Here is a 25,449-nt window from a genome sequence, read left to right on the forward strand (position 1 = left end):
CCTCTATGAACAGACTTTTCCCTGGGGTGAAGGAGGAATGATCCAGCACCGTGTGGCCGTACGGAATCCTGGTCAGCCCCTGAACCCTGAGATGTGATGCTGGGGAGGGATGGAACAATGAGTCCCCCATTCCCTGTGTAAATTACAAAACTAAAAATCGGGCATGGCTTTACGTGTTCATCTGACAACTGTCTCCCATACCTGATGGGAAAATGGTTTTTCTAGAGAGTTATTTTTCACTGTTCTTGAGGTGGGCAGGTGCTTCAGTACCACCAGTGACCTCCACAGGCCAAAGGAAAGTTTGGGAGATAGTGTCCAGGGCTGATGCAGACTGGTCCTTTGAGAACAGAAAGATGAATTAATTGAACCTTACTTTCACACATCATTAGGAATGCTCATGGAAACTTAATTTTACAGCCTGAGCTTCCACATGTTTTTGTCTGAAGTATTAGAAGTCTGGTAGTAAACACCCCCATCTAAAAAAAACCAAAACAATCCACCGGAATTCATGAAGACCAGTTTATTTTACATGCTTGCTTTCACGTTCTTTACTGGGAATTTAAGGCCTTTTTTCAGCCTTAACTTGTATACCAACCTCAAGGATTTTGTTTGATATAGAAAAGGACAGGGCTGGGCCCTTCTGCCAAGGACTGATCACCTGCCTTCCAAAAGGAAGAGGGAATGACAGCCTTTTGTCTTTCTAGGCCCCTTACAGTACCTCAAAATCTGAAGGCCTTAAAGGGAAAAAAAAGCATATCTGTTCTTTCTCCTTATCTCCTACCCTTCTCTTTAAGCATACTGAAGATGGACTTTTTTCCAAATGTTTATTTGTAGGAAGAGGTGATGGGTGCAGGCCAGCAGCTGAGAACTTACAGCTTTGATGCACCAGGAGCTGTATTCAAGCTGAGGGCACAAGCCTCCTAGGGAGGGAGCCAGGTCCACCAAGGCCAGAGACAGGCAGGCGAGACTGGAAAGCCAGGGAGATGCTGTCTGGTAAGTGCTTAGCTGGCCTATTGGGCAAGTCCTCTGGGGTTCTATAGCTGATAGGAAGAAGGAGTTCATTTTGATAGTCCTGCCTGGAGACTTGGACCTATCTGATGATAAGGTATTTTATAAAGCTACAGTGGATGTTTTTCTTAAGAGAACTGAAAGTTGGAAAAGGTGCAAATATATATAAGAATTTAGTAAAATGATAATGGTGGTCTTTCAAATCAAAGAGTGATCTTTAAATTGTTCTTGGGAACCACAGGGTTTCTGGCCATGTCTGGCAGCCGAGGGGAGGCCAGGATGGGGACTTCAACCCAAGCAGCTGTGGTTTTTGCTTTTGATAAGGTTCCTGGTAAAAATCGTTTTGAATAAACGTTGCTGAGAAAGTGGTAAAGCATTCGGGGCAGAAAGGATTTTGCCCTTTGCCCCGCCATGTTTTTCCAGGCTCTTTCTTCAGGGAGAAAGAGGGTTCTAACCTCTGGTCCTCATTCAGATGGGCTAATTAGGGGTCTCGGGTGTCCCCAAAGGGCAGCAATTTTGATCCTTCCCCTTGTGGGTAAAAGGGATTTTCACAGTTTCTCAGCAGTTGGTTTTTGGTTTCCACATAAGGCTAAAGGTGTTAAAGTTTGGTCTGTACCTCTTTGCTTTTAATCCAGGGAGGAGCTCCTGGATTTACCCGCCCCCCCCACAGAGGGAGACCTTTTGTTTGCAGTGTGCCAGAGTTAAAATGGGGCCTTTACCACTCCCTCAGTGTTTGGTGTGTGTATGTTTGTGTGTGTGTTGGGTGAAGTGGCGACTGGCATCTGGTATGCCGTGAATTGAGACCTATAACGGTTTGCCAGGGTGTCTTGGCCCTCGCCTGAGGTAGGGTATGTGAAAGCCTTTTGGGGCAGGAAGGGGTAAAGCAATACCTGGCCCTCCCACCCCCTGGTCCCAGAAGAAGCTCTCCCTGGAGCCAGGCAGCCTCCAGTCCCCCTCCTTTCAGCTTTGTCATTTTCTGCATCCTGCCCAGGCCACAAAGGAGTTATCTGGGGCTGAACCCCTCTCCTTCCACAGCAGAGGACCAGGGGTCTCCTCCCTCTGACCAGCCTCCAGTCTGGGGAGTTGTGTTTTCCTTTTTCTTAAGCTAACTCCTGATCCCATTGAGGGACATCAAGGGCAGTAGTTTGGAGGAAGCCTCATCCTTAGCCCTGCTTTTCTGGGAAGCCCACCTTCCCTCTACCCTGGTGGCACCATCATTTGGGATGTGGCCGAAGGAGGCAAATTGTTAGGAGCAATCAGGAAGCCGCATCTGTATCCCATGGCTGAGGGACAGCCAGGATGACACTTAGGCTCTCTCTCACTGCATCCTCTTTGGGGAGTCTGGGATGCTCTCAGAGAGCGGGGTGAAGCCCAGCAGGAGGACATGTCTCTCGTAGGCCTTGGTCTGCTTGAACATGATGTCAGTCCCATGGAGGTGGTCCAGCACACCCAGCACACCATAGCACTGGTTGAACCTAGAAGAAAGAAGACGGTGCTGCAGTGCCAATGCTGGAGGCCTCTGTGCAGATCCCATTTCATTTGTGCCAGCCTCACACATTTCTCAGCCCTCCTACCCCACACCTGTCACAACCATCCTGACCGTCTGCATCAGAATAAGCTGGGGAGTTGCTACAAATGCACCTTCTGGGGGGCACTCCAAACCTGCAATTTGCAGTATCTGCAGTCTTCCTTTGAAAAGCTTGCTGTGTGATTCTGATGCCCACTGTCTGAGGATCTCTAGCAGAACTAGGCTTCTTCGGGCATGAGATCACCAGCATCAAAATCCCCTGGAACACTTACTAAAATGCAGGTGTCCAGGCCCTGCTCCCCCAGATACCTTAGTTCAGCATATTTGGAGTGGAATCCAAGAGCCTAAATTTTAAACAAGCATCTCAGGTGATTCTGGTATAGGAGGTCTGTAGACTACACTTGAAAAAGTCTGGGGCTTTCAGACAGTATATGACTTCCTTGTGATTGCATGCAGGAGTTTTATGCATATGTGTACTTTTCTAAAGAGAATGTCCAGAGCTTATTCAAAGGGCCCAGAGCCCAAATAAAGGTTTAAAATCCCCAGTTGGAGGAGGACCCAATTTCAGAAGGAAAAGAGTAAGGTCATCCCAGTGTGGTTATTATTTTCCCGACCATCAGACCTCTTCCCCAACTAGCACTCACGTGTAAACTGAGACACCAGTGTCTGCTATCAGAAGCTTAAGGAGGAAGGGTGATGGTTATTGCCCAGGGACCCATTGTGGGGAGAGGGTCCTTACTTGAGATGGTGGTAGTCGTGGAATTCAGGCGAAGGCAGGAAAGGAAGGTGGTAGCCACAGTGGGAGATGGTGGTGATGATGAGGGCCAAGGAAAACCACATGGTGATGGAGGACAAGTGGGAGCCCATTACTAATGGGCCCACTATCGCAGGTAGCATGTTGGAGACCTGCAAGGGGAGGGATGATTGAAGGCAGGGCCCAGGGAGATGAAGGGACTTAGTTGGGTGTACACTTAGCCCCAAGGTGGTACCAGAGGCAAACTTCATTGACCCAGATCTGGAGAAGGTGAGAATTTCAGGACTTTGATTTGTTGAAGGCATTCACCTTTGTAACTTGGGACAAATTACGCAGTTTGAGCCTCAATTTTCTTGTTAGCAAAATTAAGATTAAAAAGGTTGTTGGAGGAGCCAGGTGTGGTGGTTCATGCCTGTAATCCCAGCAATTTGGGAGGCAGAGGTGGGAGGATTGCTTGAGGTCAGAGGTTCCAGCCAGCCTGGGCAAAATAGCAGGATCCTGACTCTACAAAAAATTTAAAAATTAGCCAGATGTGGCCGGGTGCGGTGGCTCACTCCTATAATCCCAGAATTTTGAGAGGCCAAGGCGGGTGGATCACGAGGTCAGGAGTTTAAGACCAGCCTGACCAATGTGGTGAAACCCTGTCTCTACTAAAAATACAAAAATTAGCCAGGCGTGGTGGCACACGCCTGTAATCCCAGCTACTCGGCAGGCTGAGACAGGAGAATCGCTTGAACCCAGGAGGCGGGGGGTTGCAGTGAGCCGAGATCACGCCATTGCGCTCCAGCCTAGATGACACAGTGAGACTCTATCTAAAAAAAAAAAAAAAAAGCCAGATGTAGTGGTATACACCTGTGGTCTCAGCTATTTGGAAGACTGAAGCTAAAGGATCACATGCGCCCAGGAGTTGGAGGCTGCAGTGAGCTATGATCACACCATTGCACTCCAACCTGGGTGACAGAGCAAGACCCTGTCTCAAAAAGAAAAAAAAAAAAAGTTGTTGGGATGATTAAATGAGACAACTGTGTTAGGCACTTAACATAGCCTGGCATATGGAAGGCTGACAATAAATGGTAGCTATTTTTAAATGGGAAGTAAAAGGGCCGGTGTGGTCTAAGTTCTCTGCAGAAGAGCTTCAGGAAGGTGGTTAGGGCCATCTGCCCTTTGCTATGGGGAGAGTAGAGCTCTACTCACCACATGCTCTATAGGATGGGCATAGAGAGAGATCACGCCAATGGGAGCTGTCCACTCATGGTGTTTCTTGTGGATTTTCTTGTAGAATGTTGGGTGGTGAAGGAGCCTAGGGAAATAGTTAATAGTTAATAACCTGCTGATTCCTCTTTCTCCCTCCCCGACCAGTCCATGAGAAGCCAAAAGTAGGAACTAGGGGTTACATCCATGGAGCAAAGTTAAAAACACCCAGACCTGCTTCAAATTTCAACCCCAGCCCTTATACTGCATAGTTTGGGAGTGGGTTGCTTTGCCCCTCTACCCCAGTTGTATTTGCTGTAAAATGGGATGCTGCCCAGAAAGGATTGAATAAGGAAATGGATGGGAAGCGCCCTGGCCCCCACACAATCGGAGAGGCCTTTTCTCTTCTGGACATTCATTCCTCACTTGTCCCAAGTTGTCAGTTATGAGACAACTGTTAGTCTTCCTGTTAACCATTTAATGGGAGACTTGAGGCCAGGGAGTATTTTATTGGCCTACACTCAATTCAGAAGCCTGTTTCCTTTTATTTTTTTTTCTTTGAGACAAGGTCTTGCTCTGTCGCCCAGGCTGGAGTGCAATGGTGTGATCACAGCTCACTACAGCCTTGACCTTCCGGGCTCATGTGATCCTCCCACCTCAATCTCCCGAGTAGCCGGGACTACAAGTACACACCACCATGCCTGGCTAATTTTTTTAAATTTTTTTTTGTAGAGACGGGGTCTCCTGACATTCCCCAGGCTAGTCTCAAACTCCTGGGCTCAAGTGATCCGCCCACCTCAGCCTCCCAAAGTGCCAGGATTACAAGCGTAAGTCACTGCACCTGGCCTCAGTTTCCTTGTTGATCAGTGAGCCCTAGACAGGGTGAGGAGACAGCTGTGCCTCAGGCAGGGACTGCTCACCGGTGTGAATAGTAGAACAAGACTTCCTCGATCAGCGTGAAGATGGCCAGCTCCAGGAGGAACCAGTGGAAGGTGGGTAGCTCACGGCGGCAGGGGTCTCCCCACCATTTGAGGAAGGGATAGAGGAAGACCACCATGGGGAAAGATACCATGCACTGGTTGAAAAGAACTGTGCGGATAGACTGGCGCAGTTTCACAGGATCCACCTGCCCAAGGGAAGGGAGGAGATGGACAAGAGTGTGAGAAGTAGGCTCCACCGTGACCTGCTTACAGGAAGCCCTCACTCCGGTTGGATTCTGGGAGAGATGTTGGGACACAGCCAGTAGCTCCTGACTGCAACCCAGCTCCGGGCCTGGAAACGTTGCAGAATAAGGCCCTGGCTGCTAGGCAGGTGAGTAATACCCCTGTCCTTGGAAACTTCAGCAGCCTTCAGTCTGTGCTGGAACCTGCCTTCTTCCTAGTTCTGCACATTCTCACCACTGCCCTCCCCATTTCTCTGGCCAGGCCCCATGTATTTACAGGTAACTTGGGTAGCCTCCATGGTGCTTGGAGAAGGCTGTGACTTTCTGAGTGACACCCCATTTCAGCCGTTTAGCCCCTCTTTGTCAGAGAACCTTGTCCATGATTGGATGCAGAGATCAAGGTCATCTGCCTCCTCACATGGTCCAGCCTCACTGCAGTAGGCCCAGAGCAAAGAAGCAGGTAAGCCAAGGAGCTGCTTATTCAGCTTCTTGACCAACTTCCTGGTTTTCAGAGTGACGCTGTGAAGATGGGGGCCTGCCCAAACATTTCCACCACGGTCCACTGTACAGAGCTGGCCCCAAGTGTCCAAACTCCATTTGGCCTCAATACTACATCCAGTATTTTCCCCCAGAATCAGCAACTCTTTGACCCTTCCTTTTGTTAGATCTCTGGGGCTCCAGGGAACAGTCCTGTGACCATAGAAAGTTCCTGGATCCTGATGAACTTGTTTGGTTAGAAAGGATTTCTCCAAGTACCCTCTGTGAGCTGGTGGGATTTCTGCCCCAAAGCGAGACAGGGGCTCAGAACGGTCCCCAGCTTGAGGCCTGCCTCTTCCTCCAGCCTTTCCAGGCACTGCATGCATTAACTGATTTCAGAATTCACTCTTTGTTTACTTCCATCCCATTGTGAGACCAGGTCTCGCCAGCCTGTTGTGAGAGGACATGTTAGGTGAGGCCATTACACCTTCTGGAAACCTTGACCCAGAGGTGGGGTATCACATGTGTCTATTCATTTGTTTATTTAACTGATATTTATTGAGCACCCACTATGTAGCACTCAGTGTTCTGGGTGTTGAAAATAAAGCAATGAGCAAAACAAAGATTCCTGCCCCCATGGAATTTATATTCCAGTGAGAAAGGTAGACTAAACACAACAAATATAAAAACATATATATCAGGCTAGGCATGGTGGTTCACACCTGTAATCCCAGCACTTTGGGAGGTGGAGGTGGGAGGATCACTTGAGGCCAGGAATTTGAGAGCAGCCTTGGCAACATAACAAAACCCCATCAAATTTTTTTTAAAAAGCTGGGTGTGGTGGTGTGCACCTGTCGTCCCAGCTATTCAGGAAGCTGGGGTGGAAGGATCATGTGAGTCCAGGGTTCCCCAGCACCAGCCTGCATGAGAGGGTGGACAGAATCTCTTTAGGCGGGGGTCAGGGAAGGCAGAGGCTGTGGCTTGCATGTAATCCCAACACTTTGGGAAGCCAGGTGGAAAAGACGATCATGGAGGTCAGGAAATTGAGGCCATCTGGCATTTAGCTGCAGTGAAAACCTCTCACTAAACTCTGGGGGGTGAAAATTTGGCATGTGCCCATGATCCCAACTACCGGAGGCGCAGGCAGAAGAATCACTTGAACCCGGGAGGCGTAGGTTGTAATGAGCCACTGAGATTGTGCCACTGCACTCCAGCCTCAGTGACAGACCAAGACTTCGTCTCAAAAAAAAAAAAAAAAGGGCAAAAAAGGCAGGCCGGGCACTGTGGCTCACTTTGTAATCCCAGCACTTTGGGAGGCCGAGGCAGGCAGATCACGAGGTCAGGAGTTTGAGACCAGCCTAACCAATATGGTGAAACCCTGTCTCTACTAAAAATACAAAAATTAGCTGGGCATGGTAGCATGCGCCTGTAATCCCAGCTACTCAGGAGGCTGAGGCAGGAGAATCGCTTGAACCCGGCAGGCAGAGATTGCAGTGAGTCAAGATTGCTCCATTGCAGTCCAGCCTGGGTGACAGAGTGAGACTTCATCTCAAAAAAAAAAAAAGCAATAATATAGACAAGAGATGATGGTGAATTGGACAAGGGTAATAGTGATGGAAGTGACGAGAAGTGGTAAGAAGTGATTGGATTCTGAATTTGTTTCGGAAATAGAGTTAATAGAGTTCCCGGATAGATTGGATGTGGAGTATGAAGGAAAGAGAGTAGTCAAGAATGACTCCAAAGTTTTTGGCCTGAGCAACTAGAGGATTGGAATCGCTGTCCACTCAGATTGGGGAAGTTATGGGTAGTAAGTAAAGGCTTTGGCAGAACAATCAGAAATGTTCTTTTGGACATCATGAATTGGCAATTTCTATTAGTATCCATGTGGAGATGTCAAGGAGGGAGTTGGATATTTCAGCTTGGAATTCAGTAGAGAGTTCTGGGCTAGAGAGATAAATGTGTGAGCTCTTGGCCCATGGATGGTATTTAAAGTCATGGCACTGAAGAGATAACTGGGAGAATGAATACAGAGAAGAGGACCAAGGCCAGAACCCATGGAACATTCAACACAAAGAGGTTGGAGAGAAGAGAAGGAATCAGGAAAGCGACAGTGAAGAAGTGAACAATCAGATGTGACGGGGAGCCGGGTGTGGTGGCTCATGCCTGTAATCCCAGCAGTTTGTGAGGCCAAGGTGGATGGATCAGCTGAGGTCAGGAGTTCAAGACCAGCCTGGGGAACTTGGTGAAACCCTGTCTCTACTAAAAATACAAAAAATTAGCTGGGCATGGTGGCAGGTGCCTGTAATCCCAGCTACTTGGGAGGCTGAGGCAGGAGAATTGCTTGAACCCGGGAGACAGAGGTTGCAGTGAGCCAAGATCGTGCCATTGTACTCCGCCTGGGCAACAGAGCGAGACTGTCTCTTAAAAAAAAAAAAAAAAAATTAAAGGGGTACCTAGAAAGTACGTTGTCCTGGAAGCCACGTGAAAAAAATATTTCAAGGCTGAGGGAGTCAGCAGCTGTGGAAATGTCTCTGCTGCTCTAATGAAACCATATCACTGGCGAACTTGCCAAAAGAAATGTTGCTAGAGCCTTTTTCTAGGTGTGACACCTGATTTGGAGGTTTGTAAAGAAAATGAGACAATACTTTTGTGATTAGGAGAGATGCAGGCTGAAGGATTTAGGGGTCAAGTTTTATGATGTCTCAAACTTACTTTCAAATAGGAAAAATGTATAGATGCATATATATTTATATTTTTCTATATAAAGCAAAAATAAAATGTTTAAAATTGGTGAATCTAAGTGATATGTAAATGCATAATTCTTACATTATTTTTCAACTTTCTGTATGTATTTTGAACGTTTTTCATAATTACAAAATGTTGGGGAAAAGAGTAGACAGATGGCCAGGCGTGGTGGCTCATGCCTTTTATCCCAGCACTTTGGGAGTCTGAGGCTAGTGGATCACCTAAGGTTAGGAGTTCGAGACCAGCCTGGCGAACATGGTGAAACCCCATCTCTACTGAAAATACAAAAATTACCCAGGCGTGGTGGTACATGCCTGTAATCCCAGCTACTTGGAAGGCTGAGGCAGAAGAATTGCTTGAACCCAGGAAGTAGAGTTTACAGTGAGCCAAGACTGCGGTGCCACTGCATTCCAGCCTGGGTGACAGAGGGAGACTGTCTCAAAAAAAACAAACAACAAAACCCAAATAAGAGTGGACAGAGAGGAACTGGAAGCTATATAGATAACTCTTTTAAAGAACTTTGCTAGTTAAGGGTTGTTTTTTCTGTTGCTTTGGTTTGTGTGTTCGTGTGTGTGTGTGTGTGTGTGTGTGTGTGTGTTTTTTGTGAGACAGGGTCTCACTCTGTCACCCAGGCTGGAGTGCACTCTTTGTTTACTTCCATCCCATCGCAAGGCCAGGTCTCGCCAGCCTGTTGTGAGAGGACATATTAGGTGAGGCCATTATACCTAACTACAGCTCACTGCAGCCTCAACCTCCTACGCTCAAGCAATCCTCCCACCTCAGCCTCCCAAGTAGCTAGGACTACAGGTGTGCACCGTCACACCCAGCTAATTTTTGTATTTTTTGTAGAGACATTGTTGGGTGGGGTGTTTCGTCATGTTGCCCAGACTGGTCTCAAACGCCTGAGCTTAGGCATTCCTCCTGCCTCAGCCTTACAAAGTGGTAGGATTACAGGTGTGAACCACTCCACCTGGCCTGTTTTTTTTCTTCTTTTCGAGTCAGTGTCTTGCTCTGTCACCCAGGTTAGAGTGTAGTGGTATGATCATAGCTCACTGTAACCTCAACCTCCTGGGCTCAAGCAGTCTTCCCGCCTCAGCTTCCCAAGTAGCTGGGACTACAGGCACATTCCACCTCGCTTGCCTAGTTAAAATTTTTTTTGTGGAGATGGGATCTCGTTCTGTCGCTTGGGCTGGTCTCGAACTCCTGGGCGCAAGTGATTCTCCTGCCTCAGACTCCCAAAGTCTGGGATTACAGGTGTGAGCCACCACACCTGGCCTGTTTTATTATTTATTTTTCTTTTTGAGTCAGGATCTCACTCTGTTACCCAGGCTGATCTCTAACTCTTGGGCTCAAGCAATTCTTCTGGCTCAGCCTCCCAAAGTCTGGAATTACAGTAGTGAGCAGCCACACTTGGTGGGTTTTTTTTTTTTTTAAGATGGAAAAAAATTACTGCATGTTTGTAATAATCTAGAGAGGAATAATGAGAGAAAGAGAAAGAAGATACAAGAAAGCAAAAAGAGAATTACTGCAGCCATTTCCTGGATGTAGTACACGGATAGGGGAGGAATCACCCACAGACAGGAGCAAGGAGAGTTCACCTGTGGTATGAGGTGGGCAGGCAGAGCATGTGGGTGCAGGTGCTGATCATTGGCCAATGTGGTGTGCATCTATAAAACTCTTCTACTTGCTTTGGTTTTTTTTTTTTTTTTTTTCCTAGAGACAGTGTCTCCCTCTGTCTCCAAGGCTGGAGTGCAGTGGCACAATCATGGCTCACTTCAGCCTTGAACTCCTAGGTTCAAGTGATCCTCCTGCCTCGGCCTCCTGACTAGCCGAGACTACAGACACACACCACTGTGCCTGGCTAATTAAAATAAAATTTTTTTTGTAGAGACAGGGATCTCACTATGTTGCCCAGGCTGGTCTTGAACTCCTGGCATCAAGCAATCCTCCTGTCTCTGCCTCCCAAAGTGCTGAGATCACAAGCCTGAGCCACTGTGCCCCAGCCTGCTTAAATTTTCTTTTTCTTTTTCTTTTCTTTCTTTTTTTTTTTTTTTTTGAGACAGAGTCTTGCTCTGTCACTCAGGCTGGTGCAATCTCGGCTCACTGCAACCTGTGCCTCCCAGGTTCAAGCGATTCTCCTCCAGGCATGTGCCACCACGCCCAGCTAATTTTTGTATTTTTAGCAGAGGCAGGATTTTGCCATGTTGCCCAGGCTAGTCTTGAACTCCAGAGCTCAAGTGATTTGCCCACCTTGGTCTCCCAAAGTGCTGGGATTACAGGCATGAACCACCACGCCCAGCCTTAAATTTTCTTAGTGAAATGGGAAGCAAGGCCTTCCCTCTGCCAGCGGTTAGGGGAGGAGGTGTTAGAGAGGTGTGAAGTAGCCATTCAGGCAGTGGGAGAGCAAACAGAGCAGGGATGGATCATAGGAACACCAGGTAGCATTCAGCTCCCACTTGAGGATCTGTTTCTGATGTCTTAGTTCAGGGGCCAGTCCTTCATGGAAAAAGCCAAAGATTAAATGGCCTCGTGAGTTTCTTTCCTACTTCTGTGCCCACCTGAGGGTGCACATGGTACAGAAGCACTGGACTTGGTGTCAGATGGGATGAGCCCTGGCTCTGTTTCCTAGTAGCAATCTGATCTTGAACTAGTCACTGGACATTTCTGAACCTCAGCTTCTGCAGAATGCAATGAGATCTTCCAATGTAGCTCTGTAGTCATTGTGTAGACTATAAGGTTGTACAGGCGGCAGGTAATATTCTGGAGAGCCGATTAAGAATGTGAGCCCTGAAGTCAAAAAGCCTGAGTTTGAATCGTAGTTTACCCATGTAACACCTGTTTCCTCATCTGAATAGTGAAGGTTCTTGGCCTCAGTTGAAGATGTGAGCATTAGTCAATGGTGCTACAACAGCCATGGTTGACAGATGAAGGGTTCTCGAGGACCAAGCACAGGGTTTGACACTTTAGGCTCTGATTCATGTCCTGCCAAGCTGGGCCTGGAGGAAGCCCCCGAGCCTGGCTGGCAGCTGTTGTCCCAAGCGAGGGGGATGGTAAGCCAGGCCAACAGCTCCAGTTCAGGAAGGGGCCCATTTCAAAGGAGTGGGTCAAGAGCACTGTTTGCCTTTCTGGAGTGCTGGGCTGGGGCAGAAGGACCTGAGAGCTGAGGTGGTTCACCCAGACACCTGGGCAGATTACTAAAAGATGATTGTCTTGTCTGGGAAAGAAGCCAGGATGTGGTTTGGGTGGAGCTGGGAAAAGAACCTGAGTTTCAGAATCAAATTCTTCCTTATTGTGTAAGAAAAGGCGAGCCAGACTCAGGGAACAGTGGGACCCACTTCCTGGCACTGTGCAAGTCGGAGTGCCTTGTAAGCAGGGTCTGGGCCTCACTTATGGATTTGCCCTGGTGCCTTGCATTATTGGTCGAATTGAGGAAGGAGGACTTGTTTAAAAGACAGCCACCGCCCATACATTCAGAATCCATACTATCCACCTATTATAGTGGGTTTATCCTTTGTTTTTGCAGCTGTCTCCCTCTCTCACAACAACAGCTGTTACCCATATTCTAGCATCCAGCCATTGCTGTCTCCATTCCTATGGGTAAAGTGGAGTTGCCTGCCTTCTCAGTGCCAGGCTGACCACAGTCCCATGGGGCACCACAAGCAGGTCCAGAGCCTGGGCCAGGAATCAGGAGACCAGAACATTGGTCTTGACTGGCTACTAGCTGAGTGACTCTGAGATTGTGGGCAAATTATTTCCTCTCTTTAACCTTCTAAACTGGGGGAGCCTTGTTGCTAATAACTTGGCTCACACTGGCCAGGTCTCTCCTGGGCCAGTGGTGAAAATTCTGAGTGTAGCTTTAGCTCTTGCTTCCTGTGCTTTGACCAGGAGAAGTTGCAATAATACTTACAGGTTCATTCTTGCCGACCTGAATTCGGTAGCGAGAGATGAAGTTAGGTTTTCCTGTTGTGTCAACCACCAGTAGAAGCCCATTGAAGCTCCAGAAGAACAGACAAGGTACTTGGATGGCACCTGAGATTGGGAAGCAGAAACAGTCAGGGCGACTTTGGGTTCTCGCAGCACATAGACTAACGGAACACACTTTTTTATGGTGACTGAGGCTTCGTCCTAGACATTTCTTTGCCAGGGAGGTCTTAGGGCTTGGGACCAAGGGGTTACCTGTAGTCTTGGGTAGGAACTGGGACAGTCTACCCAGACAGAAGGAGTGTCTCCATTCATTTTCTTAGCTGTAAAATGAGGACAACAACCTTCAAGGTGGTTGGTGGTTTTCATGTAAATACATATGAAAGTATGTTAAGATATATAATACACTCTAAAATAGAAATTAATTCAGGTTGACATTTGGGAGTCTGCACCCACTGAACCCTTTATGAATTGCCAAGGAAGGAGAAGCAAAGGAAGTACTCTGTATGGTATGGGTCACAGTGAGCCCTGGGCTAGGAGTCAGTCAGGAAACGTAATCCCTGTCATCCTACTAACTGACCAGCAGAACCTCAGGTGTCATCTAGTCAGTATCTCCCCACATGGAAAACTCATCTTTCTTTCTTTTTTTTTTTGAGACAAAGCCTCGCTCTGTCACCCAAGATGGAAGTGCAGTTGTGTTATCATGGCTCACTGTAGCCTCGGCCTGCCAAGCTCAAGTGATCCTCTTGCTTCAGCCTCCTGAATAGCTGGGACTATCGGCACCTGCCACCATGCCCAGCTAGGACTAGGCTTTGCTTAATTCTGTGTCTGTGCCCCTCCGCCAGCACCCTTCATGCTCCATCAACGGAAGTATCTGTGGCAGCTGGGGCTTGGAAAATACTTGCCGGCACTGTAGGGGAGTAGGATTGGTACAAACTTTCTAGAGGGCAATTTGGCAGTATCTGAAGTAATACAGTGAGAGAGTCAGAAAGCTAAGACAGAAAGGGAGAAAGAAGAAAAGGAGACACATCTATTTGTATGCATAAATGTCCGTCACAGCATTAAAAAAAAAAAAATTTAAAGCAGCCTAAATACCCATTAGTAGGGAATGGACTAAATAGATTAGAGTATTTCCATATAATGGAATAGAATGGGAAGCTTAGAGTATTAAGTAAGTCTACATTAATAGGCATGGAAAGATACCTACAATCTATTCAATGAAAAAAAGATTTAAAAATAGTTGGTATCTCATAAGTACAACTATATACCCAATATATAAAAGATGTACACTAATATATAAACAGTGGTTATTTCTTGAAGATAAGAGAGAGGGTGATTTTCACACTTTCTATGCTTATTTGAATTGCCTGATTTTTATTTTTAACAATGAGCACATATTTTATACCCAGAAAAAATAAACTATTTTTACTTTGGAAAAAAAAGGTTGGTGGTTACCCAGTGGGCCAGCCAAGGAGTCTACCTACTTGGAACTCCAAAGGCTGCCTGAGGAATACAGATGAAAAGCACACCATAAGATGATCTTGAGCTTCTTCTAGCTCTAACATTTAAAACTGGAAACATTTTCTCCCTCTCATATTGGCTTATCACCTAGGTAATAGGTAATTTTCACAGGATTGTACCTAAAAGTATATACAATATTTGGGGGTTTTTTTTAGATTGCAGCTTCAAGCTAATAAAGTTTTTCTACCACTTTCCCCATATACATAGGTAATCTGCATTGTTCAATGACTGCTTAAGATCCCATTAAATCTGTCATATTTAATGTTCAACCCATTGTCAGATTTATCCTTCTAGTTGAAAACAATCCTCAGGGGCATTTTGCTTTGTGGCAACTGACACTTTTTATCTTCCCTTCTAGACTGTGACATCATTTTTTAATGGAGGAGGGAAACATTTCATTTAACTATTTCTTTTTGTGTTGTTTTTTGAGACAGAGTCTTGCTCTGTCACCCAGGCTGGAGTGCAGTGGCGCTATCTCAGCTCTCTGCAACCTCTGCCTCCTGAGTTCAAGCGATTTTTGTGCCTCAGCCTCCCGAGTAGCTGGGATTACAGGCATGCACTACCATGCCTGGTTCATTTTTTGTATTTTTAGTAGAGACAGGTTTCACCATGTTGGCCAGGCTGGTCTTGAACTTCTGGCCTCAAGTGATCTGCCTGCCTCGGCCTCCCAAAGTGCTGGGATTACAGGTGTGAGCCACTAATCTTGGCCCATCTTAATTTTTTTTTTTTTTTTTGAGACAGAGTCTTGCTCTATTGCACAGGCTAGAGTGTGGTGGCACCATATAGGCTGACTGTAACCTCTGCCTCCCGGGTTCATCAGCAATTCTCATGCCTCAGCCTCCCGAGTAGCTGAGATTATAGGCACATACCATCACGCCCAGCTAATTTGTGTGTGTGTGTTTAGTGAAAAAGGGGTTTTGCCATATTGGCCAGGCTGGTCTTGAACCCCTGACTTCAAGTGATCCGCCTGCCTCGGCCACCCAAAGTGTTGGGATTACAGGCGTGAGCCACTGTGCCCAGCCCCATCTTAAATACTTCTTTCTTTTTTGTTTTTTTTTTCGAGATGAAGCCTCACACTGTCGCCTGGCTGGAGTGCAGTGGTGCAATCTTGGCTTACTGCAACCCCCCTCACAAGTTCAAGCGATTCTCCCTGCCTTAGCCTCCCAAATAGCTGGGATTACAGGAGTCTGCCACCACGCCCAGCTAAATTTTTTGTATTTTTAGTAGAAATGGGCTTTCACTGTGTTGGTCAAGCTGGTCTCGAACTCCTAACCTCGTGATCCACCTGCCTCAGCCTCCCAAAGTGCTAGGATTACAGGCGTCAGCCACTGTGCCTGGCCTCCCATCTTAAATATTTCTATATCTTCCAAACAAGTTTAGCACATAGTAACATTATATATCATATTAATAATATAAATAAATGTATATTACATATAATATATATTAAATTGTGTATAATTATGATTTGAGTGAATGTATGATTGAGGACAATCACTATTATAGATAATGCTATTATAAATATCTATGTTTGCATGGCTTTTCCTTCCATTTATTTACTTAGGCTTGTTTGGAGCCATTTAAGCTGTCAGTAAATATTTATTGACTGGCCACTTGCTGTCAAGCACTGACTGTACCAAGTACAGGGTACATAGTCTCAGACAAGACAGGGCAGCCCTCTGTGCTTGTGGAATTACATGTAGAAACAGGATTATTGCTCTAAACGTGCATTCATTTTTACATAAAATATTTCTCATTTTTCTATATTTTGGGAGGAGTCTCAACTTCTCAGCTTCTTTTTTTAGACATCCTGTTTCCAGACTGCCCACAAGTTTAGTATTCTTTGGGACTACCACTTTTTTGAACTTCAAGTCCTCATCCCTTGGAATAATAAACTGAAAATTCCCAAAGTAGAGAACAAAACAATAGAAAAAGAATTAAGTTATAATCACGCACCTACACGCTAGGTGCTGGTGGTCTGGGAACCTCACCTATAAAGAAGAGGATCCACTCCTTCCCTTCAAATGTAGTCAGCAGCCTCTCCCACTGGGCTTGCCAAAAGTAGCCAGAAGCACCCCAAAATCTCTGAAGATGCCTTGGAAGAAAAACCATTCAGGTTTCTGGGTGAAGACTAGTGGGTGGACAGCTCCTTCCCCTATGATCTACCCCCAACCACCACCACACTGCACCCTAGCTGGGTGGAGCCAACTTACCATGTCACTGAGTTCCAGAAGGCCACAAATGAGAGAAGTCCAGAGCCCAGGATGAAAGCTGTCCTCCTCATAGAGCCCCAGATGTGTCCCTCCTGGAGGAGGGCAAGGAAATGTCAAACCCCAGCAAGCCTCCTGCCTTTATACCCAGCTCACTGCTGAGGCACAGTAGGAATGCTGTAGGATCAGGATCTCAACAAACCAGGAAGGCACATCTGACCTTTTCCCAGCTTCTGTGGGAGCCTCTTCCTTATCAGGAGCTCTCAGGCTGTACATGGGTGTGTTTATGAAAATTAGAGTTCAAGTTGGGGGAGGGAAGGGAATTAGCCTGACTCCAGAGAAACTAGCAGGCAATTCTGTCAGTCAGAGGACAGGCAAACCTCTGTTCAGCCATAGGATTTCATCACCAGTCCTCTTGGCAAATAGAGCTACCCATTATCTGCACATTGGAATCACCTGGGAGCTTAAAAAAGTCCCAATACCCAGGGTCCCTTCCAATCCAATTACATAAGAGTCCCTAGGGGTGGGACCTGGGTTCCCCAGACAATTCCAATGGGCAGGCAAGGTTGCGATATCATAGCAGCATCTGCCAAAACCATGATGAGGAAATCCTTTCCCAGTCATATGGGCTTCACTGTGTCCATAGGCCAGGCCTATTTTTTCCATTCCTACCCTCCTCTTGCTTTGGGAGAAAAGAGTGAATTGTACACCTTTTCTGACTTTTTTTTTGAGGCAGAGTGTTGCTCTGTCACCCAGGCTGGAGTGCAGTGTCACCACCTCGGCTCACTGCAACCTCTGCCTCCAGGGTTCAAGCGATTCTTCTGCCCCAGCTTCCTGAGTAGCTGGGATTACAGGTGCCTGCCACCATGCCCAGCTAATTTTTGTATTTTTAGTAGAGAAGTTAGCTGGGGTTTCGCCATGTTGTAGAATTCTAAACCTCAAGCAATTCACCCACATCAGTTTCCCATAGTGCTGGGATTACAGGCACGAGCCACTGCGCCCAGCCACTTTCTGACTTTTAATAACCCCTCTCTGCCTTCCAGCAAGATTAGCCCAGGCTCCCAGCTGGACAAGACGACTAGCCATTCTGTGGGTCAAGGAGAGACCACTGGAAATCACTGGGAGGTCCTTATATATTCCCCTCCAAAAGGTTCTCCTCTAAACCAGAAGTCATTGTGAGCTCGATGACCAAAAAATGCCCCAGATTCAGGGAGGGAAAACACCAGCTGCCAGGTGTATCACCAGTTTCCATTGTACCACAGACAGGAATTACAAATGACCACTCATATTCTGTTTCTAAATTCAGATGGGGTCTGCTCATATTCTTTCATAGGAAATAACTGGAGGTGGTGGTCCCTACAGTGTGTGTACCTGGGGCTCATGCCAGCCCCAATGGGAGCCATGTACCAGGGGCCTCCCAGAGAGGGAGGTGATCCAGAGGAGCCTGCAGACAGGACACTGATGCTGCTCTTGAGCTGGAGGTATAATCTCGGCTCACTGCAACCTCTACCTCCCAGGTTTCAAGCAGACCTCTTTTCAGCTCTGGGAATTAGCTGGGATTACAGAGTGCCGCCACCTTGTTTTGCCCCAGCTAATTTTTGAATTTTTAGTAGAATGCTTGGGTTTAACCACTTGGCCGAGGCCATTCTGACTTTCGGCTCATGGCGTCTGCCTGCACCTCACCTCTGAGGAACTGAAGAACTTCCTGGGCTGGAGTTTTGTCTTCCGAACTGGCGGCGGTATGATGGCTCAAGCCTGTAATCAGCAACCTTTAGCGCGGAGGCGGCGAGGATCAAGTCGAGACCATCACAGCTAACTGCGGTGAAACCCGTCTCTCTACTAAAATACAAAAAAACTGGCGGGCGGGTGGTGACCGATCATTACGGATGAAGGCAGAGAAACGGCTGAAGGTATGAAGCTGCCGGTAGATCGACCGCTAACAACCAGCCAGATAAAGCGAACTCGACATCCGGTTTGGTCAGGGCATGGCCTCAGATTAAAACCTCAATTTCACATACAGAATTAGATATTTGTTCGGGGATGTTGGGTTTTTTCATCTCTCTAGCAGCCCAGATGAAGGAAATATAAACAGGACAAAGGTCCTCTGTGATGTGCAGGAAAACGCAGTGCAGGAGTTAGCTGGGGTCAAGAGCCAGTTCTCAGCTACCCCCAGAAAGCCTCTGTTGTCCCCAGGGAAGTTATAGAAAGGGGTTTTCCAAAGGCCTGAGGCATAGGGCATGCCAAGGGCTATAGGCAGGATAGCCAAGGGCTATAGGCAGGATAGCCAAGAGAAGAAGGGAGGGACAGTTACAGCGCTTTTCAATTCCATAACGCACATTTGCAGTCTGCATTCAGGCAAAGGGGTTGTGGATAAAAGGCAGTTTGGAGTCAAGGGGACTCTGCTCAGTTACTGAAATGAAGACATTACCATGTATCAGCCACCCCGAACCCTTGGGGGAGATGTTGGATGCATAGCAAGTGCAGCTATGGCAAGAGCCACTGACTACATTCTCACCAGTTTGGGGGTGAGGTGCTGGCATTTACCTGCTTTGACTTTTCATTGTGTAGCATATGTCCAGCTTCTCCCTTCATCTGGAATGAGAAAGCACAGGCAAGCCGGGGAGTTATTTTCATAAACATCTAAGGAAGTAGGGAGTGGAGAAAATCAAAGTGTATGGCTAGCAGTGATTTTTGAAAAACAAAAAAAACAAAAAAAACAATAGGTTGGTTGTTCTTCCTGAAACCAGACAAATTGATTTGAAAACTTACATGGAAAGATAAATGTACAAGAATAGCTAGAAAAATGCCAGAAAAGAAAAAGAGTGATGGAAGGGAGGGAGCTGCTAGGTCTACCAACTACAAAAATGTATGATAATGCTTTTTTAAGAGGCAGGGTCCCACTATGTTACGCAGGCTGGTCTCGAACTCCTGGACTCAAGCTATCCTTCTGCCTTGGCCTCCCAAAGTGCTGGAATTACAGGCATGAGCCACTACGCCCCGCCAAAAATGTATTCTAATGCTTTCTTGAAAAACTTATTTATGCTCTCTTCATTTCTCCCTTTTATTAGAGAGCTGTTGCTGTAAGAGAAAAAAAATGAACTTACTCAGAACGCAAAGAGTAGTTCTAGCAAGTTGGTTTGGTTTGCTCTTTAGTATTACTTGTTGGTTGGTTTAAAAACATGAACCAAGATTTTTCGGAAACCAATCAACAGTTCTATGGAAAAGAAAAAGAATATGAATATCAGGCATTAACCTCATTTAAAAATGCAGCCTAACAAGAATTGGCTAGAAGGACAATCATTAGAAATATGTCTGAGGGCCGGGTACAGGTGGCTCACATCTGTAATCCCAGCACTTTGGGAGGCCAAGGTGAGTGGATCACCTGAGATCAGGATTCAAGACCAGCCTGGCCAATATGGCAAAACCCCATCTCTACTAAAAACAGAAAAATTAGCCAGGCATGGTGATGCATGCCTGTTGTCCCAGCTACTCAGGAGGCTGAGGCAGGAGAATCGCTTGAACCTGGGAGGTAGAGGTTGCAGTGAGCCGAGATTGCAACACTGCACTCCAGCCTGGGCACCAAAGCAACACTTCGTCTCAAAAAAAGAGAAAAGAAATACGTCTGAGGCTAGGTGCAGTGGCCCACACCTGTATTCCCAACACTTGGGGAGGCCAAGGCAAGAGGATCATTTGAGTCCAGGAGTTCAAGACCAGCCTGGGCAAACATAGAGACACCCTATCTCTACAAAAAATAAAAAACAATTAGCCAGGTGTGGTAGCACATGCCTGTGGTCCCAGCTACCTGAGAGGCTGAACTGGGAAGATCACTTGAGCTTGGGAGACGGAGACTGCAATGAGCCATGATCACACCACTGATCCAGCCTGGACAACAGAGTGAGACCCTGTCTCAAACAAACAAACAAAAAAACAATACTGGCAATAAATATTTTCTGTTTTTATATGGTTGAAATTTTGGACCATATGAATGTACTAGTTGTTCAAAAATTTTAAATTTAAATAATAGTAATTGAAACTTAGATGACGAATTCTCCTCCGTCACTCTGTCATCCCTGGTAGACAGCACCTGTCATTCCCAGCATCTTTCACCTGAGCCTAACTAAACTCACAGACCCAACCACAGCATTCAAGGCAGGCACACCAGTCCAGAGAAGCTAGCACATGTTATCCCATTGGCCTTCCCTATTAGATAGTATCATAACCTGGCTGGAGACGAGCACTACAGATCATCTGGTCCCGCCATGTTACAAGGATGAAAGAATCTAGACAAGAAGAGGCAGGTGACCTCCCAGAGTCTATAGATGATAAGTAGCAGAGCCAGACTTAGGACCCAAGTTCCAAACTGGACTTTGTGCCACTTATTTCCATCTCTGCGGATGTTTTATTGTTTTGTATATGATCGTACTTGGTTTTATTATTCTAAATGCATGTTTATCACCTATGACCTTAGGAAATAACTGCTCCCCTTTGACCCATATTTTTTTAATTTTTATTTTAACAATCAGGAGATTGGGGGTCTTGCTTTGTTGCCCAGGGTGGTCTTGAACTCCTGGCTTCAAGCAATCCTCTTGCCTCAGCCTTCCAAAGTGTTGAAATTACAGGCGTGAACCCTTTTTTTAAACTGATTTTTCTTAAGAGATGGGGTCTCCCTATGGTGTCCAAGCTGGACTCAAACTCCTGGGCTCAAGGGATCCTCCTGCCTTAGCCTTCTGAGTAGCTGGGACTACAGGTGTACACCACCATGCCCAGCCTCATTCACATTTCTTTTTCTTTTTTTTTTTTTTTGAGACAGGGTCTTGCTCTGTTGCCCAGGCTGGAGTGCAGTAGCCTGATCATGGCTCACTGCAACCTCTGCCTCCCAGCCTCAAGCCCCCCAGACTCAAGCAATTCTCCCACTTCAGCTTTCTGAGTAGCTGGGAATACAGCCTACAGGCACAAACCACCATACCCAGCTAATTTTTGTATTTTTTGTAGAGACAGGGTCTCACTACATTGCCCAGACTGATCTCAAATTCATGAGCTCAAGCGATCCTCCCACGTTGGCCTCCCAAAGTGCCAGGATTATAGGCATGAGCCACTGTGCCCAGCCCACATTTTTTCTTACAGATTACTTAGGCTGAAGAAAGGAAGAGGGAATGGTGACCTATAAAGTGTCTTTCAGTGTTCAAGGAGTTAGGACACCAGAAGGAGGTGATAAGCAAGCTGCTTATCATTACCACTGTGAGTCCCATTACAGTAGGAGGGGTGCAGTTAGCTTAGAGGAAGAGCCTCTCAGGGAGAAATACCGAGACATCTGATACCTGTCAGGGAGACAGCCTCTGACTTGAGAGAAGGCGTCAGGATGTTTGGTGTGGCGTGGGCCTAACCCCCACCTGGAGGCAGGGGAATGGGTTTCAGACACTCTAGATAATACAGGGCCCTGTCCACACTCCTAGGCCTGCTTTACCCATGCTCCCTTCTGCTGCTCCCTTCCCAAACATTGCCTGACTGACAGCAAGGGAAACTACTGTGGCTTGTCAGTGTGCAGTTTCTGCCTCAATGCAAGTTCTGGGAAAACCAGAAAAAGAAAAGTTAGTAGAGTGCAGCTGCAGGCATTCCTTCACTCCAGGTTCTGATACTGAATGGCAGCTGGGATTCCTTTGTGGACTTGGGGGTTAGAGGGTGCTCTGTAGTCATATTCTGCACCCCCTGAGCTTCCAGGACAGCTGAGCAAGCATTTCAGGATGGTAAGTCTCAGCCTAAACCTATGTAAACACCCCTGCCCCACAACTAGGACAACAGATGTTAGTTAATAAATTGGGCTTATGAAGATTCCAAATAATTATTCTTTAAATAATTTTTTTCTTCACCCTCATTGTCCTAAGCAGTTCCTGTGGCTCGATTCTGAGTTTGGCCCGCATCTCCAAGGTAGATAAGGGTTCCTTCAGAGAAGCTGCCCTTCACACAGTGCTAGGATTCTGGAATGAGGTAAGGTCATTTTTTGAGACAGAGTCTCGCTGTGTCGCCTAGGCTGGGAGGTGCAGTGGCCGGATCTCAGCTCACTGCAGCCCTCGGCCTCCCAAGCTTTTACGTACCATTCTCCTGCCTCAGCCTCCCGAGTAGCCTGGACTATGTGCTCGGGCCATCCGCCCGGGCTAGTTTTTCGTATTTTTTAGTAGAGATCGGGTTTCACCGTTACTATGGGATGGTCTCAACTCCTGACCTCGATCCGCCTGCCTTCGCCTCCTGGGATTACAGGCTTGAGCCACCGCCCGCCTTTTTTTTTTGAGGCAGTCTCACCTGTCACTCCTGGTTGGAGGCAGTGTGCAGTGGTGCACAATCTCGCTCACTGCAAACCTCCGCCTCCCCTGGTTCAAGCTTATTTATCCTGCCTCGGCCTCCCAAGTACTCCTGGGATTACAGGGCCTGCCACCAAGACAGTTAATTTTTTGTATTTTAATAGAGGTCGGCAAGCTGGCCATGTTGGCCAGGCCAGTCTCGAACTCCTGACCTCAGGTGATCCACCTGCCTCGGCCTTCCAAAGTGCTGGGATTACAGGCATGAGCCACTATGCCTGGCTTGGGTCATTTTCAGCCTGGCACTTTGTTTGCTGTCCAGAGTCCCAAAAAGCATGGATCATTAAGCACAAGGGAGGTAGTGGTGTTAGGTACTTTTAGGGCTAAACCTATCAAATGTTTCATTCCCCCCCCCCCCCACGCTTTTTGTTTGTTTGTGTCCTTTTTTTTTTTTTTTTTTTGAGATGGAGTCTCACTCTTTCACCTTGGCTGGAGCGTGGCAGCACGATCTCGGCTCACTGCAACCTCCACCTCCTGGGTTCTTGCAATTCTTCTGCCTCAGCCTCCCTAGTAGCTGAGATTACAGGCATGCCACCATGCCCAGCTAATTTTTTTGTATTTTTTTTTAAGTAGAGATGGAGTTTCACCATATTGGCCAGGCTGGTCTCAAACTCCTGACTGTGTGATCCACCCGCCTCGACCTCCCAAAACGCTGAGATTACAGATGTGAGCCACTGCGCCTGGCCGTTTGTGTGTGTTTTTTTTTTTTTTTTTTTTTTTGAGACGGAGTCTTGCTCTGTCACTCTCGCTGGAGTGCAGTGGTGCCATCTCGGCTCACAGTAACCTCTGCCTCCCAGGTTCAGGCACTTCTCCTGCCTCAGCCTCCCAAGTAGCTGGGATTACAGGCACACACCACCACGCCCAGCTAATTTTTTTTTTTTTTTTACTAGAGACGGGGTTTCACCATTTTTGCCAGGATGGTCTCGATCTCCTATCTCATGATCTGCCTGCCTTGGCCTTCCAAAGCGCTGCGATTACAGGTGTGAGCCACTGCACCCAGCCCTCTTTAAAAAAAAAAAATAGAGATGGGGTCTTGCTATGTTGCTGAGGCTAGTCTCTAACTCCTGGGCTTAAGAGATCCTCCTGCCTCAGTCTCCCAAGCACTGGGATTACAGGCATGAACCACCAGGCCCAGCTCAAATATTTTGATGACAAGGAACCAAGTGTCAAAACAAACACCTCAACTTGGGAAATACTTGGGAGATCTAAATGTCTGCAAACCATCTGCAAACAGGCAGAGCCTTCGTGTCAATGTGGATTTTCCTCTTCAGTGTAGGAAGTATAAAAGGTTCTGTTGACCCTGTTGAGATAACTATCCTGTTTGGGAAGGGAGTAGAGAGGAATTGGGGTTGGTTTGTTTGCTTTTCAAGCTTATAGAACTCTTTCTGCTATGCCATGCCACAGGGAACTTCACTTACAAGTCCAAGTCTCCTAGCCTTTTCCCTGTCTTATCAACTCCATTATCTTTGCTAAGAGCTTGCAAAGCAAATGAGACATGGCCTTTGATCTTTAGGAGCTCATCCATTCCTTCCAAAAACATTTATGAACTTACTATGTGCAAGGAGCTGTAGAAATTGCCAAAGATGCAAAAATGAGAAACTCTCAGTCTGGATACATATTCATCATTCCGAAATTTATATCCAAAGTACTGGGCTAGAGGTCTGGGCCAGAGCTAAGAAACTACTAGACAGGCAGGAGATCTGGTATACCAAGAAATCTCTATAGGGAAGACAGTGTCCAGGCTTTCTTCATGCTCTTGGATACATGGTCTCCAACTTCAAAACTGAACTTTCTTCCCAGACTGCATTTTAGCTTATCTGAAGAATGCTGTTTTTAGTCAGACCATAGTTAAACAAACAAGATAGATAGAAGAGAAAAAAATATTTAACAGTCTGCCACATGAATACCAAAATAGCCATTGACGACATTCCCTACTCCATTATTTAGTTGTTAAGAAGAGGCAGTATACTTTTTATGAGGATACAGAAGATGATTCCAATAAAGAAGGTAAGTATGGCCGGGCAGGGTGGCTCATGCCTGTATTCCCAGCACTTTGGGAGGCCAAGGCAGGAGGATTGCTTAAACCTGGGAGTTCAAGACCAGTCTGGGGTCGGGTGCAGTGGCTCATGCCTGTAATCCGAGCACTTTGGAGGCCAAGGTGGGTGGATTGTTTGAGGTCAGGAGTTCAAGACCAGCCTGGCCAACATGGCAAAACCCTACTTATACTAAAAATACAAAAATTAGCTGGGCATGGTGGCGGGCACCTGTAATCCCAGCTACTGGGAGGCTGAGACAGGAAAATTGCTTGAACCTGGGAAGTGGAGGCTGTAGTGAGTTGAGATTACGCCACTGCACTCCAGCCTGGGCAACAGAGTAAAACTCTGTCTCAAAAAAAAAAAAAAAAAAAGACCAGCCTGGACAACATAGTGAGACCCTGTCTCTTCAAAAAATTAAAAAAGATTAGGTGGGAAGATCACTTGAGCTGGGGAGGTGGAGGTTGCAATGAGCTGTGATTGCATCACTGCACTCCTGCCTGGATGACAGAGCAAGACCCTGCCTCCAAAAAAAAAAAAAAAAAAAAG

General features: G+C 46.8%; 1 protein-coding gene across 2 annotated transcripts in view; it reads right to left on the minus strand.

Annotated features, from left to right (window-relative positions):
- Positions 1 to 505: 505 nt before the first annotated feature.
- Positions 506 to 25,449, minus strand: part of FAXDC2 (fatty acid hydroxylase domain containing 2) — a 31,051-nt gene continuing 6,107 nt past the window's right edge. Inside the window, exons 2-9 of one of the 2 annotated variants that reach the window (XM_003900412.4) lie at positions 19,059 to 19,106; positions 16,518 to 16,609; positions 16,296 to 16,399; positions 12,773 to 12,894; positions 5,402 to 5,607; positions 4,485 to 4,590; positions 3,276 to 3,442; positions 506 to 2,483 (exon numbers count right to left, since the gene is read on the minus strand). In XM_003900412.4, coding sequence (XP_003900461.1) covers positions 2,327 to 2,483; positions 3,276 to 3,442; positions 4,485 to 4,590; positions 5,402 to 5,607; positions 12,773 to 12,894; positions 16,296 to 16,399; positions 16,518 to 16,609; positions 19,059 to 19,106 — 1,002 coding nt within the window. In that variant the 3' untranslated portion in view covers positions 506 to 2,326. The remainder of the gene's footprint in view (positions 2,484 to 3,275; positions 3,443 to 4,484; positions 4,591 to 5,401; positions 5,608 to 12,772; positions 12,895 to 16,295; positions 16,400 to 16,517; positions 16,610 to 19,058; positions 19,107 to 25,449) is intronic. The other variant, XM_003900413.5, reaches the window with a different exon arrangement.

This window comes from Papio anubis, chromosome 5, assembly GCF_008728515.1.
Source record: "Papio anubis isolate 15944 chromosome 5, Panubis1.0, whole genome shotgun sequence".
In the NCBI taxonomy this organism is placed as follows: domain Eukaryota; kingdom Metazoa; phylum Chordata; class Mammalia; order Primates; family Cercopithecidae; genus Papio; species Papio anubis.